A 15,672-nucleotide genomic window follows, 5' to 3' on the forward strand; every position below is an offset into this window, starting at 1 on the left:
TTAAGTCTGTTTAAAAAAAAGTATAATCACAATTGGAGACAGTGATAAGACAGCAAGACCAAATAATGATGCTGACTTTAGAAGTACTTTCATTGAAACTAAAAAAAACATGATAGGCTGACTTAAAACAATAGATCTTTAAAAGTTCCAGTGCTCCCTCAAATTTCCTTTTCCTCAGCACAGACCTCAGAGGTCCACAAGAGGCAGAAATTATTGCCGCAATCTGCCCACCAATCACTGTGCATGGAACATCACTGCCACTGTGCATAGCTGAGAGAATATTCATATGGAGGCTGGAGCACAGTTACTACATTTTGAGATTAAGAAGAAAGAAATGCTTAGTAGTACAGAGCTTATACATTGCTAACAGGATGATAAAACAGCTCAGAAGTTGAAGCTTTTCATCTTGCACTCACTCAGAGCTAAGATGCAAGAAACAGACTTAGGGAAAAAAAGAGAAGCCATTTTATAGAGAATGAAATGACGCTACTAACTGGTTGGGCCATAACTGACATGAAGATGTAGCAAGAACAGTTAACTATTCATCCTAATTCTCGTATCAGGCAGGTAGATTCTGCCACAAATATACAGCATAGTTTGGCTGAATCCATGACCATTTTCCTGAAAAAAAGGTGCAGTTTATGTACAAATTCCTTTTGTCTAATAAAACACGATCTTGCATATTTATGTTTGTAGCTTCTAGCATGCACAAATGCAACACTGCAGACCAGACTGACAACCTAATATTGGTTTTGGGTCTAACACTTTGTACAGTTGGATTATTTAATCAATAATTTCCAATAGTAGGATCACATGTTAGTCTGAATATAATCTTCTGAAGCTTGAAAGCTTGTGCTACTTGAGCAGGAGCGGCATGCTGCCAAGTGCGCATGTTCAACCAGGATGTGTTGCTTGATATAGTCTACCAGATGTTGGAATAGGCAATTCAGTACCTGGAATCACATTACCCATTTGTGTATAGAGTAAGACATCTTTTTGGCTTGACAGCAGCATTCCGTTAGTGGAGAAATGTACTTGCAGATTTACTGAATGGTACAAAGATGAGACAGCTGACCGCCCTTGTTGTTCGAATCTTTTAAGATCCCTTCCTATCCACAGTAATTGTAGATAGCTTGTGCATCGCAGAGGGCCAAACATGGTGGACATCAGCCCTTTCAAGTGTTTTTGTGGTATATGAAAAATGATTTGATCGAGGTATCAGTTATCAAAACTATCTACGATATGTCCCATCTCAGCATGGAGTTAACACAGTGAGCAGATGGTTGGGCTCTGTTCACTGCATTGCCAATACAATTCATTTTGTAGTATGGGACCATAGCAATCTCAATGTGTATGATGACCAGTTAATGTCGTCTTTTGGTAGATAACAGTTGAGTCCATTTTCTGATGAAGCAAAGGGAGCTCATTTGATTGCTCCATTTCTATGGTAAATTGCAGTGCAGGATGGAGTTTATTAGCTAATTTAAATAAATTATTTGATACAGGAACAGATGGAAATATTGCAACTATGTTATCGGTATAATCAAGGTATGCAGGTTAGTTGTCTTTCCAAAGATGTGCTTCTCAAAGTAACCAAAGATGTTACCAAGATTTGGACCTAAAAGTAATTCCAGTGCTGTTTATTTAGGCATACATGACTTCATTGAAATTGAACTCAATTGCTCGAGTTGTTAAATTCAGAGTTTGATGAACACAGATACAGACATAAATGGTACATTTAGATTACCATAGTATAGTAACATTGATATCTGCACTATGGTTTTTTTTGAGTGATGGTAAATTTGCTGGCATTGTCAAATGAGGACATGATAAAAAGCTGTCTAGAAATGCTCTTGAACCGCTACTATAACAAAGGGTGACAGTTTTCAAATAAAAAATTCATTCATTCATTTCAACCCAAAAATGATTTTTTAAAAAACCAAAAAGAATTGAAACAGATATTGTCATCTTTAAAACTGGCAAATACTTCTTTCAAAAAACAAATCCTACATCTATTAAGTTAACACAGTAAAACACTGGGCATCAGATTCTGCACTGTTTTAAGTATTACTTGATTATCAGAAGTTATCTTTTGTATGTACAAAATATTGGGGTTTTTCAATTTACTGTTTAAAAAAGGTAAATTTTTTTATTGATTCTTAAAATGAAAATACAACCATTGACAACACAATAAAAATGGGAAAAAATCTTAGTCAAAATACTTGATTTTACATAATGCTGCTAATCAATTCATCGAAGTCCATCGCAAATTATAACTGAAGTGAAAACAAATTCCAAAATCTGAAAATCCAGCCCCATGGGGGTTTCCCATAAAACGTGTTTAAAGAGCAGTTTAGCAGACAGCTACCTTGAATCTTACAATGTTTGAGCACAGAATTAGGTCACTTGGCTTCTCCAAGTCTGTGTTAGACTAAATCTATTTCTACACACAGAAAATCAGAAATTGCTGGTAAAGCTCAGCAGGTCAAGTGAGCAGACCTGTTTTGGTTTCTGATTTCCAGCATCTGCAGTTGTTTCAATTCCTATTTCTACTCAGCTGCTTGCTACTCATATGTCAATATTTCCATATTTCAAGCAAATAATTTTACATCAACAACAACTGTGTAGAGAACTCAAGAAATCTAATTATCCTTTTGTTTCATTCCAACATCCTATTTAAACATGTATTGTCTCACCAAGCATGCCACCGCCAGTTACTCAGATCTTCACCTCACTTAAATATTTATGATCACCAATAGGAGGCTCTTTTTGAATTTTTTTCTCTATTAACCAAGAGTAATGTCCTTTTTAATTTCATTACATTTCCTGCTAAGTAGGTTTACCCATTTTTCAAAAATTCTTAGTGAACTCAATTGTATGGTCATCATGACTTCTCAAACACTACCATAACTTTAGACTGTCCAGTTGCTTTGTTTCATTTTGCATATTACCACTATAGCACTACTTTAATTATTAGAGTAGCAAAAAAAAAGACTGCAACTGTTATCCAATCCTATTATGTCTTGTACTGTTTTGACAAATTTCCAGTTGTCTCAAATTTTGCACTTAATTTTTAAACTACTACTTAATTGATTTACATAGGACCTAAGTACATGCACCCCCTTTTGGACTATCAGAATAATTGTTTCCCCATTGCTCAGAATAACAATTTTCTGACACAAGGCAGCAAGAACACATTTTTCTCTGAACTACTTTGTATCTTTTTTCCACTTGGTGACAGAACACAAAATTATTTGGAGGTGTGACCAGACTGTTATAATGTTTCATCATGATTTTCCTCTGACATGATGTACTGATTTGAGAGAAAGAAATTACTTTCACGTTGTAACTATTGCAGCTCTTTGGATAGTCTAAAGTGTTTCAAGGTCATGTATCATTGTGAAATACAACCATTGTGTTGTCAGATGTAGGAAATGTTTTTGCATTGCTATACGATGCTAGAGAGAGAAGAATCTTGGCCAGGAAGTTGGAAAACACCTTGCTATTCTTCATGTACTGCTTGAAGTCTTTAATTCCATCACACGACTTCCTCTCATTATTGTAATGTGGCCCACTCTCATTACTGTACTAAAGTACTGGCTGAATGGTGTGAATGGTGTGAAGAACATTGGCACAAGGTACATTCTTCTACCTGTGATGCAAATAACATCATGGACCAAACTCTTAGATTGTGTAGTTCAGTATTCAGTCTATTTTGTCAAGTCTGTTAAAATAATAAACTCTCCATTCTAATCCTTGCTTACTTTACTTGTTCCTAAACCAAAGTCCTGTTTCTTTTTGTGCATTACTTTTAATGCACCAACTTAAGCATATTGTCATAGAGATGTACAGCATGGAAACAGACCCTTCGGTCCAACCCGTCCATACCGACCAGATATCCCAACCCAATCTAGTCCCACCTGCCAGCACCTGGCCCATATCCCTCCAAACCCTTCCTATTCATATACCCATCCAAATGCCTTTTAAATGCTGCAATTGTACCAGCCTCCACCATTTCCTCTGGCAGCTCATTCCATACACGTACCACCCTCTGCATGAAAAAGTTGCCCCGTAGGTCTCTTTTATATCTTTTCCCTCTCACCCTAAACCTATGCCCTCTAGTTCTGGACTCCCGACGCCAGGGAAAAGACTTTGCCTATTTACCCTATCCATGCTTGTTGTATTAATCTTACTTCTGAACTTAGCAGTTCAAAGTCCCTTCCTTGTTTGATAATTGTTTAAATTTATGTTTAGCCTCTGAATCTAAATTAGACACAATAGGAGTTTGAAAACTTGATCCTTTGGATAGGTTACTCGTCACAAACTTCCAGGAGGTACAGGAGAGAGAAAATAAAACACTGCAGAGTTAGCAGCATTACTGTGAATATGCTCACACTAAACTGAATGGTTGAAACAGTCCAAACAGAATCCCTTTGGAAATGACAAAGACCGAAACCGAAAATAACCAAATATGCCAGAAAAAGACTAGGAAACCAAAGGATAAAATTTTTTTTATCACATTTTAGTGACAATTCTGCTATAATGGATTCAAATTTTCACTATTCAACAGAGAACAAGAGAAATTATTTTCCATAAGCAGATCACAGTTGCAGATGCCAAGTATAAATTTTATAAAGTCTATAAAATCATGAACTTTATTGTTTTATTTTTCTGGCTTTATGTTGGGTGTTTTAAGATGCCACCTGAGAGAGGTGACACTAAATAACACTTTTCACTGTGTTTGTAATAAATATATGTGACAATAAATCAAATCAAATTTACAAGGTGAATAGCAAAGGCCTTTTTCCCCCCCAAGGACAGGAGGAGTCCAAAAACTAGTGGGCATAGTATTAAGGTGAGAGGCGACAGATTGAAAAGGGACCAGAAGGGCATCTTTTTCACACAGGTTGGTGCATGTATGAAATGAACTGCCAGAGGAAGTGATAGAGATGGAGACAATTACAACATTTAAGAGATATTTAGGCAGGTACATGAATAGAAAAGCAATAGAGGGATATGGGCTAAATGCAGGTAAAAGGGACGAATTGTGCTTGGGATGCCGAGTCAGCATGCTCAAGTTGGACCAAAGGATCTGCTGCTGTGCTGTATGATTCTAAGCTTTCTAAGTTTGTACACAAAGAAGGGAAAGGCCCCAGGAACTGAATTTCTGGGTAGTGCAGTGACTGTAAAATAGATGTGTTAATGTAAAATAGAAACTGGTGGATGTACTAAGAGATTGAGATTGTAACTATTAGATCTTTCAGGATGGAAGTCAAAATGGAACAAATGACCTTCCTCAGATGCACATATCTTAAAATCTGAATGATTTTCAATTGTTTATTTGCTCGATCTCATTTCTGAATTCAGAGATCTCCAATAGGTCAAGAGACCATCAACTAATACTCTTGGTCTCACTTGTGCAAAAACAAGTACAGAGGAATCTCGATTATCCGAATATCACTTATCCAAAAATCGAATTATCTGAAGGAGATCTCGAAGTCCCGATGGAAACATTGCATCAAAGATGTGTTTCCAATAGTGATCGCGTCTTTTGGTTACAGTGATTAAACAGGTATGTCTCCAAATGACTGTCTGCCCAACCTCTCTCTCCCCACACTTGCCCTGGAGTTCTACAAGGGTGTACCCTAAACCCCTCTTCCCCAGATAATCTCTCCAACATTGTCCTGTACAGGGCAAAGGTGGAACCTGTCAAAACGTTGCAGTAAAAGGTTGTGGCTGTGGCTGTGTGGTGAATGAGTGCGCTATTTGGAGACTTACTCCACAAAGGCAACTACAGCAGTCTTGTTGGTGTACAGTCCAGTTGCCCCGGAGAGGGGGGGCTGTGTTGGATGGGGGCAGGGGAGGGGGCAAGGGTCAGTGTTGCACAGTGGCAGGGGGCAGTGTTGGACGGGGCGGATGCAGGGGGCAAGGCCTCACACGCTGCTGCCTTACCTCCTGAACGGTGAGCAGACTTTAAAAACTCTGAGCCTGAGAGGAAAGGCATTTAAATCGATTAACCAAATAATCGATTATCCGAACAAAATAGTGCCTGCCCACCATGTTCAGATAATCAAGGTTCCCCTGTTTGACTAATCTTCTGCAAGTGATCAGAGGGACACAACTTCCAGATATCTTTTGTTAACTCATTTATGGGACATGGGCAGGGCCAGCATTCATGGTCTATCCCAAATCACCCTGGAAAAGATCATTGTGAGCTGCTGAGGAAGGAGGTTCCAGGATTTTGACCCAGTGACAATAAAGGAAGAGCAAGTCAGTTCCAAGTCAGGATGTCTTGTTGCTCAGAAAGGAACCTGCATAGAAATAGAAACTGGTACATGGTATTCCCATGTATCTTTTACTCTTGTCATTCTAAGTGGTAAAGGTCACTTTTGGAAGGTCCTGTCAGAGAAGCCTTGCTGGGTAACTGCGGTACATGCTGTAAATTGTACACACCAATGCCACTGTACTCTGGCAAAAGAAGTGAATGTGCGAGGCAGTGAATGGAGTGCCAATCAAGCAGGCTGCTTTGTCCCAGATAGTGTCAAGCTTCTTGATTGTTGTCAGAGCAGTACTCAACCAGGCCAGCGGACAGTATTCAATAACACACCTGACTTGTGCCTTGTGGACAGACATTGGTGTGACAGGAGAGTTACTTACTGCACAATTGCTCTTGTAGCCACAGTATTTATATGTTGGCCCAGATCAGTTTCCGGTCACTGGAACACGCATACATATCTTGTTTCTTACAAACAATAAAACCAAAAGGTTTTTAAGTATAAATGGACATAATTAGTCCCTCAGGTCTCAACCAGCTCTTGCTAAAGTTAAATAAAAAGCTAATGCCACTGCCTCTTCTCTCTCTATAACCCTGTACATTTCCCAAATTCAAATGTTTATCCAACTTTACAAGGGATGTAACAGACTTTGCTTTGTTCAGATTGCAGAATAGCATTATGATCCAACAAGTTGGGAGTAAACAAATTTCTCCAGTGAGTCCAGAAATAGAGGGCACAGATTTAGGGTGAGAGGGGAAAGATATAAAAGAGACCTAAGGGGCAACTTTTTCATGCAGAGGGTGGTACGTGTATGGAATGAGCTGCCAGAGGAAGTAGTGGAGGCTGGTACAATTGCAACATTTAAAAGGCATTTGGATGGATATAGGAATAGGAAGGGTTTGGAGGGATATGGGCCGGGTGCTGGCAGGTGGGACTAGATTGGGTTGGGATATCTGGTCGGTATGGATGGGTTTGACCGAAGGGTCTGTTTCCATGCTGTACATCTCCATGACTCTAAGTGATTATTTTGAACTAAAAATCCCCACATCTCTCAAAACCTGAAAAAAAATCAAGTTTTCCTGATGCATCCAGTAAACGTCAAACACTTTTCTAGAAACTTTAATTAAATCTCCTCAGTCGTCTTTACTTCAATGGAAATAGCATCCCGTGCACCTCAAATCTCTCCTCATACTGTAGCTCCATGTGCTTGCCATTATCTGCACAAATCTACATCTTCAACTCTTTGCAGTTTTGGGTGGCTTATCACTCAAAAGTATTTTATCCAACATACAAGTAACGTCTTGAAAAATTTATAACTATTTTAGTCTTTGTCAATTCATACATCCAGAATACTATTGGCCTATTTATGGATTCTCTACTTGCATACTCATTGTTAACAATCTTGTTTGACACTTTATCAAACATCTTCTGAAAATCTATGCACGCTACATCTCTCCTTTTTCTGTCCAATCAGACACTTAAGAAAACAAAACTGATTCTTTTAAAAATGTATAACACACAGAGGAAACCTCCTATCAATAAAATACAGGGAAAGATAACTTTCATTCTATCCTGGATTATATTGCGAAAACGAAGTTGACATGATAACATATTTGCAGTGCAAGACTTACAAGTCTTTGAACAGATGTGTAGAATTTTCTTACAAACCTCTTCAAATATAGATAGCTGTAATACTTTACCACTGAGTATCACTGCTGAGTAGTTCTTGTATGAACTGAGTCCAATATCAAAACAATATTCATGCTAAGGACCTGATTTTGAAGTAAACATTTTCTCAAATATCAGTTAAATGTTTCTCTTCTAGGTGCCAAGTGTGCAGTCATATATTCAAATTCTATGACATACAGCAAACTTTTGGGTTAAAAAATAACTTCATTGCTATTCTCGAATTTCCATTCACCTATAAGCACTTAGATTCCCAGTTCAAAGAACCGGCAAAGTTTTCATCACAACTTGTTTAAGTAATCACATTAATACAGAAATATCACCATTTTCTTGTCACTTCACAACTTTCCATGAAAACTTTTACAGCCTATTTTGGCCTCTCCTGCAAACTAAATTAAAATTTCAACACAATACAAAGTTTCAATCTATGCACAAGTTTCAGAATCCCATGAAACAAACCGATAACATGTCCTTGTCTGAATTCAACTGCAAAATTTGCCAAGTGAACACCTGTATGAAAATAAATGCCATTTGTATACAGCTTGAAAAACAATGCAAGAGGAAAATTACAACCAAAGTTGTACAACTACCTTCAGGTGTTCTTCCTGGAAAGGATGCTCAGGATATTCAGGGACAGGTAAATATTTATTCTCCACCTCCGCGAACAGCTTTACCACCAGGTCAGTCAGCTCATCGAGGGATTCTAGAACCAACAGATCGTTTGAGCGCACACAAATCACGTTTACATTGCCAACATGAAGCTCCCAATTCCCATCATGTGACAACTCCTGCAAAAAGCCATGAAGCTAAATTGAGAACAAGCAAGCGAGACTCACACTCAGAGAGCAAGCAAGCGAGCGAGCGAGAGAGAGAAGGGGGGCGAGAGAGAGAGAGAGACACAGACAGACAGAGCAAAATGTCAAAAACAGAAATCTTGTTTCATAGCCGAGTCAATATCAAGGCTGCATCATTTTCAAGTGAAATAGATGAGGTTTAAAGAAGATTGGAGGAAAACATTTTCAACCAGATGGTGGTAGGGCCTTTTTAAAAATACTTGCGTAACATTCAAGACTACAGGTCTCGTGTAGAATAGTGGGATTAACGTAGGTCATGATATATTTTTGGCAGCACAGCCTTGGTGAACCAAAGGGTCTGTACCTAATGGTTTTATGATTTATGAGCCGCCTGAAACCATGTTGTCCTTGTTTGAAATGTAATTGCTGGGTAACACAGTGCCCTAGCAATGAAGGGTAGCCCAGCTGGGTGAAGGCTTGATCCAAGCTGCCTTATGTGCCTGAAATGTTAGACAATCATTACAGCAATATCTTCTGAGTTTTACTTTACTTCGTTAGGCAGGCAAGGGGATCAAATGAGCCACTGGTCTTTCATCAAAAAAGTTTTTCAAACTTACTCTTCACTTTAATTATGTGACAAATGTTATTTTAAAATGGTTAAAATGTCTTATTTTTCTACCCCCTCCATCACTGAAGTCTGGGGATTAAGGTAGTGCTGATTAAACAAACCTCTTAACTATGCAAGATCTGCTGAAAGGAATTCTGAATTTGCATTACAATTTTCACCAGATTGACACCCAAATTCCAGTTCTAGCTCCATTCTGTCAATATTGGGAGTTTCACTGGTTAACAGTCAGATCTCAAAAGAAGAACAAAGTAACAATTCACATCCCCTAAAAATGTAGAGAACACATTTTGTTTCTTAAATTAAAAAGGAACTATTTTTAAAATCAGCTATAATATATCCTAACATAATAAGCTATAAACAACAAACTATTCTTAATAGAGGTTCTCTTCCAAAAAATAGGAAAGTAACAAGTTGTCTTTGGAAATGTCTAAACCATAGGTGTATTAAAGCTAACTTCAAATGTTATTGTGATTTCTGAATCCAATACGGTTTCTTTCATTCAAAAATTAAATGCAAATTAAAAACTGGTTCAATTAATTGTATTAAAAATAGATTTGCATTTTGGAGCAAATCACTATTTATTTAAACAGGACAAGCAGCTAAGAAACTCCAAAATCTGACATCTATCCCATTTTGAATTGCTCATTCTGGAAAAATAATGGCATTCTTGAAAAGTGATTCAGTTAAAGTACTCTAAATAGGTTCAACAAGGAATTCAGATAATTGCGAATTTTACAACAAAAAGATGAAAACGTAAGAAATTAGATTCAAAGGAAAAGTTTATCCCTTCAGATCATCTGCACTGTTGAAGGCTATAGCATCTCCTATACTACATTAAAGCATTCAACTTTCTACTGAGATCAGTTTAACTTATAATTAAATCAAACAACATATCTGAAACACATCCAAGAAATGCAGATTAATTCTGATGATTACCTGCACCAGCAGGCAAATCAAGTGCAAGCTTTATTAAATTTAAATCAGAGTATCTCAGATATCTTGTTTGAAAATAAAAAGTATATTGTACAGTATTTAGACAAATTTTGAATACAATATCATTAGTTCCCATAAAATAACTATCAAGCCACATGATTGACGGGACGTTCAAACAACTTTGATTAGTTTCTGACATTACCTTTGATATCAACCAATATGCTATGTGGACTTTAAGTTTGGTTAACATAATTTTCTCAAGTTAGAAGGTTTAAATCTTGGATTAAACCCTAGGCAAGTACATAGAATATTACAGCACAGAAACAGCTATCTACACCAGGGTGTTTGTGCTCCACTCAGGTCTCCTTTTTGTATGGCAACAAAGGCAGCCATTCAGCTCACGGCATGCCTGCCAATGTTTTGCAATGCAGTGGAAAACAACTCCCGTCATACAACTTTCACGCTATGATCTCAGAAGCTCTTCTCTTGTCAGATGCAAAGGCCTCCACTTCAACTACTTACTGTGGTTCAGCATTCCATGCTTTAACAACAACATTGATTAGTATGCACCTGGTTATTAATTCACCTTGTTAACATATCTTTAACATTCTAAAACATCCCAAGGCACTTTCATCAGAGCATATCAAACAAAGCTGCATAGAGAGAGATACTGATGATCAAAAGCTGAGCCAAACAGGTACAGGTAGTTCTTCTGTAACATGATGGTTGCATTCTTGTTCAACCCCGCATTATAGAAAAATCGTGCTTTAGAACCAATGCTTAATTTGTTGGTGATGTAATTGCATTACAACTAGGACAGATTTTAAAAGTTCATACTTTAGAAAACAGTGTTCCCAATTTGTCAATCACATTATAGTGAATTCACATTAACGAAATGCATATTATAGCAGAACAACCTGTAGCTTTTAAGGAGTGTCTTAAACAGATGTAGAGACTTTTCAGAGAAAATTCCTGAGTTGAAAGACCAGGAAGACCTAGTAGGACGTTGAATTAGAAGAACCTTTATAGGCCTGGAGGAGCTAACAGAGATAAGTGAGAAGCAAGGCCACATGAGGATTTAAAGAGAACAAGAATTCAAACAAGAGTGGGACTGTGGAATCAAACTTTTGTAGATCAGGAAGCAGATGGGTGCTAGGTGAATGAGTCCCAGTGAGAGCTAGGACAGAGAATTTCAGATGACCTTAAGTTTATTCGAATGAAATTTAGGAGGCCAGCCAGGAAAGCATTGGAGTAGTGAATCCATTTATCCCGAGTGCAGTTCTCAGTTGGCAGGCTCCCTTGTTACAACAGAAATAGAGTTCCCTTGTTCATTTGCTCATTTCATTCAAAAATTTAGCATTTTAACACCTGCTTATCGAACTTGAAATTTTTAGCTACAGAAATTAGGATTCAAAGTTTGGGAGAAGATTTGTAGCTCGGGTGCTCGTTGTTGTGGTTCTGTTCGCTGAGCTGGGAATTTGTCTTGCAAACGTTTCGTCCCCTGTCTAGGTGACATCCTCAGTGCTTGGGAGCCTCCTGTGAAGTGCTTCTGTGCTGTTTCCTCCGGCATTTATAGTGGCCTGTCTCTGCCGCTTCCGGTTGTCAGTTTCAGCTGTCCGCTGTAGTGGCCGGTATATTGGGCCCAGGTCGATGTGTTTGTTGATTGAATCTGTGGATGAGTGCCATGCCTCTAGGAATTCCCTGGCTGTTCTCTGTTTGGTTTGCCCTATAATGGTAGTGTTGTCCCAGTCGAATTCATGTTGCTTGTCGTCTGTGTGTGTGGCTACTAAGGATAGCTGGTCGTGTCGTTTCGTGGCTAGTTGGTGTTCATGGATACGGATCGTTAGCTGTCTTCCTGTTTGTCCTATGTAGTGTTTTGTGCAGTCCTTGCATGGGATTTTGTACACTACATTGGTTTTGACAACCGGAAGCGGCAGAGACAGGCCACTATAAATGCCGGAGGAAACAGCACAGAAGCGCTTCACAGGAGGCTCCCAAGCACTGAGGATGTCACCTAGACAGGGGACGAAACGTTTGCAAGACAAATTCCCAGCTCGGCGAACAGAACCACAACAGAAATTAGGATTTCCGTTCATCTCCCAAATAACTTTCAACAGACAGTAAATGTTTATTACTTGAGTCACAATTTATCACAAATCTACACATGTAGAACCACACACATTCAACAGTTGATTTCCTTCTCAAGTATACAATCAAATTTGATTTCCTGATTGATGTTCCAAAAGCAATGTTGAAAATCCACTACAAGAGCTGATATCGCTTAAAAATACGAACACTGACGTCACTTTTGTACTGCCTTCAACCTAGAATGATGCAGGAACTGAGTGTTGGAATTCCTCAGTGCCAAGATAAATTTAAAAAGAAAATTCAAAGACTCATCTTTCTTTGAAGATTCCTTAACTGCAAATAGCACTCTTTTTCTTCTTTGTACTGTGGGAATATGTTAGCTACTAAACTAAAACGTCTTTTCCAATCTAGATAACCAAAGGCTCTGTGTCTCCAACAGAAATGAAAAGCAACCTCATTAGTGCTCAGAAATTTCGTCAATGGAGTTTCCCCAGATATTTGAATTGCATTTTATCTATTGTTTAAAAGTATTTCAGAACATGAAAAAGATCATTGGACGGTGGAGATATTCACATAGCAAGTCTGAAGTAATTAAGAGTAACTGGGGAACTCTATTGTGCAGTTGAAGAATTACATATTAGCAAAAAAGGTTTTACGCAATAAAGTACTTGCCTCTCCCTAGGACACAGAGTGCCATCAGGTTTGATGAATAGTTAGTTGAATGAAACTTAAGGAGTGCTTGCCGTACGTCAATGCCCATCTCTGCTGGTCTAGTTTCCAAGGTGAACTTGTTGCCTAAAATTGAAAAAAAAAGGCAGTTTCAAGTAATGTAATAACTTGGCTTACATTTCAAATTTTATTGCTTGCTGAGTTTACATATCAACCATCTGGCCACACATTTGAAGAGAGTTTGTGGACATAATTTCAGATTACGTAATTACAAATCGCTTTTTCAGGTCTCAGTTTATGCAGCTAAATAAAGCACACTCAAGTAATTTTATATGTTGGCAAATTTGCTCCTTAAGACTCAACTTTACACCAAAACAATGAGATGGAACTCAAATAAAAACAGATTATGCTGCTGGCAGGTCTAGTTGTTTCTCTCTCCAGTGATGCTGAGGTAGGTCAAATATGTCAGGAAAATCATTATCCGTCAGAACTGAAGAACTTCAACAGTGCAGCACTCCTTTATTCTAACTCTGGAGTGTCAGCTTTGATTTTTCTCTGAAACCCTGGAGCAGAATTGAAGATTTAAACTGACTCAAATACAAGCGCGATGAACTGAGTCACAGCTGTCCACGTTAAGGTTATGTGATACAAAGCATTGCTATTTTGTGCAAACAATTTTACACAAAAAGGATATATGTGATAGTTAGTCACTGAAACAGTTATTTTTGCACTCAGCACGAGAGACAAAGTGACATATTAGTCCAAAAGCCAAAACATTCCATCTGACCTTCCAATAAAGGACAGATTTGAAATGAAAGCAGGTTAGAGAATGGGAGCATTGTCAATAGATCTGATGTCCACTCTCCTCCCCCACCCCCACCCCCACCCCACCTTGAGTGAAGTTACCCACTGAGAAGATGTTGTACTGCAATACCCGATTCCAAATGCACAGGCGTCAGCATTGACCACTCAAATTTAACTTTGTCATTTTACCTTTGTGGTTACATCAAGTGGTCTGTAATGTCAAGAAAACTAATATTTTAAAACAAATTATTATATTTTAGATCAAAAATAGTACAGGCAGAAATTTTCTTTAATACCTGGTTACCAGATAAGGAGAACTCTCTCGTTTACTTCAGTGCCAGTTTTAAGAGATAGTATATAGCAAAAAAAAACTGTGCTAGTCTATATGGTTATACAATTTTCAGCACCAGCAGGCCATTTTGCTCAACCAACCTATTCCAATGTTTACGCTCCATAGAATGCACTGCCATCAGAATTATCTATCGCTATCTGCACTTCCCTTAATTTCCTTCTCCTTGTTAGACAAGGAGAGAGAAGAATTAAAGTTTAATGATTCTGATGCAAAATCTGTGAAAAGTACATTTGAATATTATTTATCTTGGAGTTTCTTTTGATTGAATGGCATGTAGGTTTTGGTCTCTGTGCATGACGAGGATTAATGATTCCCTTGTCAACATTTGTGGAGTCTTTTTGAAAAAAACTTCAGCAAAACAGAGTGTAACTGGAGTACAAATGGAAATTTGTTTGAATTGAGAGTGCTTCACAACAGGACAAATCCTAAACAGCACTAGATTACTTTCAGTTAGAAGGAACAGAAATTGATTTATTTTGCACAGGGAAGAACCCAGAGCTTGGGAATCTCTTGGTTTTAGTTCAGAGTCCTGTTTGAAGTTAGACATATTAAAAGTTTCTCCTAAAAAAAGCAGTTAGCTCACAGAAATAGAAGATGTGTCTCCTCTATGTAAGAGTTTTAATTTGCAAGTTCCCAACCTGAATGTTTAACTAGAATACCAAAGGGATTATTCAAAACTGAACTTAGCGACTTTGTGTAGGGTGGCACAATGGCTAGCACTGCTGCCTCACAGCACCAGGGTCCCAGGTTAGATTCCAACCTTGCGTGACTCTGTGTGGAGTTTGCAGTCTCCCATTGTCTGCGTGGGTTTCCTCCGGGTGCTCCAGTTGCCCCCACAGTCCAAAGATGTGCAGGTCAGGTGAACTGGCTGTGCTAAATTGCCCACAGTGGTTAGCTGCATTAGTCAGAGGGAAATGGGTCTGGGTGGCTTACTCTTCAGAGGGTTGGTGTGGACTTGTTGGGCTGAAGGGCCTGTTTCCACGCTGTAGGGAATCTAATCTAATCAAGAAGACTTGAAATTGAATGAAGTCAGTCAAATCCGTAGAAATAACAGAGAAGGGAATTATAACTGGTGTTTGAGTACTGTAGTGTTAATATAGATGGGATTGCACTTTTAGTGCGGCCTTCAAAAAAAACTTTCAAAATGATGTTATATAAAACTAGCTTGGTTTATTCCTTTTTTTAAAAAAATATTTTCTTTTAGTTAATAAATTTCTGTTTTATTGTTAAAACAAACTCTGAAGCTTTGTGTTTGCATTCAGTGAGACCACCATGCCAAGTAAGAACAAAACACGATTTACCAAGTCAAATTTCAGTATGGAATCTGATTTGTCCAGTAAGAACATCAGTAAATAACATAATAAAAAATCCAGGTGGGAACTAAGACGACATGAAAAGGCTGCAGAGACGTAGGCAAGTTAAGTGAGTGGGCAATAAGGGTAG

General features: G+C 38.2%; 1 protein-coding gene across 2 annotated transcripts in view; it reads right to left on the reverse strand.

Moving 5' to 3' along the window:
• The window catches only part of ide (insulin-degrading enzyme), a 125,369-nt gene that overhangs the window by 84,020 nt on the left and 25,677 nt on the right, over window positions 1-15,672 (reverse strand). For both annotated transcript variants that reach the window (XM_072557734.1, XM_072557733.1), the window contains exons 5-6: window positions 13,077-13,199; window positions 8,552-8,664 (exon numbers count right to left, since the gene is read on the reverse strand). In XM_072557734.1, coding sequence (XP_072413835.1) covers window positions 8,552-8,664; window positions 13,077-13,199 — 236 coding nt within the window. The remainder of the gene's footprint in view (window positions 1-8,551; window positions 8,665-13,076; window positions 13,200-15,672) is intronic.

This window comes from Chiloscyllium punctatum, chromosome 38 (genome assembly GCF_047496795.1).
Source record: "Chiloscyllium punctatum isolate Juve2018m chromosome 38, sChiPun1.3, whole genome shotgun sequence".
NCBI lineage: Eukaryota > Metazoa > Chordata > Chondrichthyes > Orectolobiformes > Hemiscylliidae > Chiloscyllium > Chiloscyllium punctatum.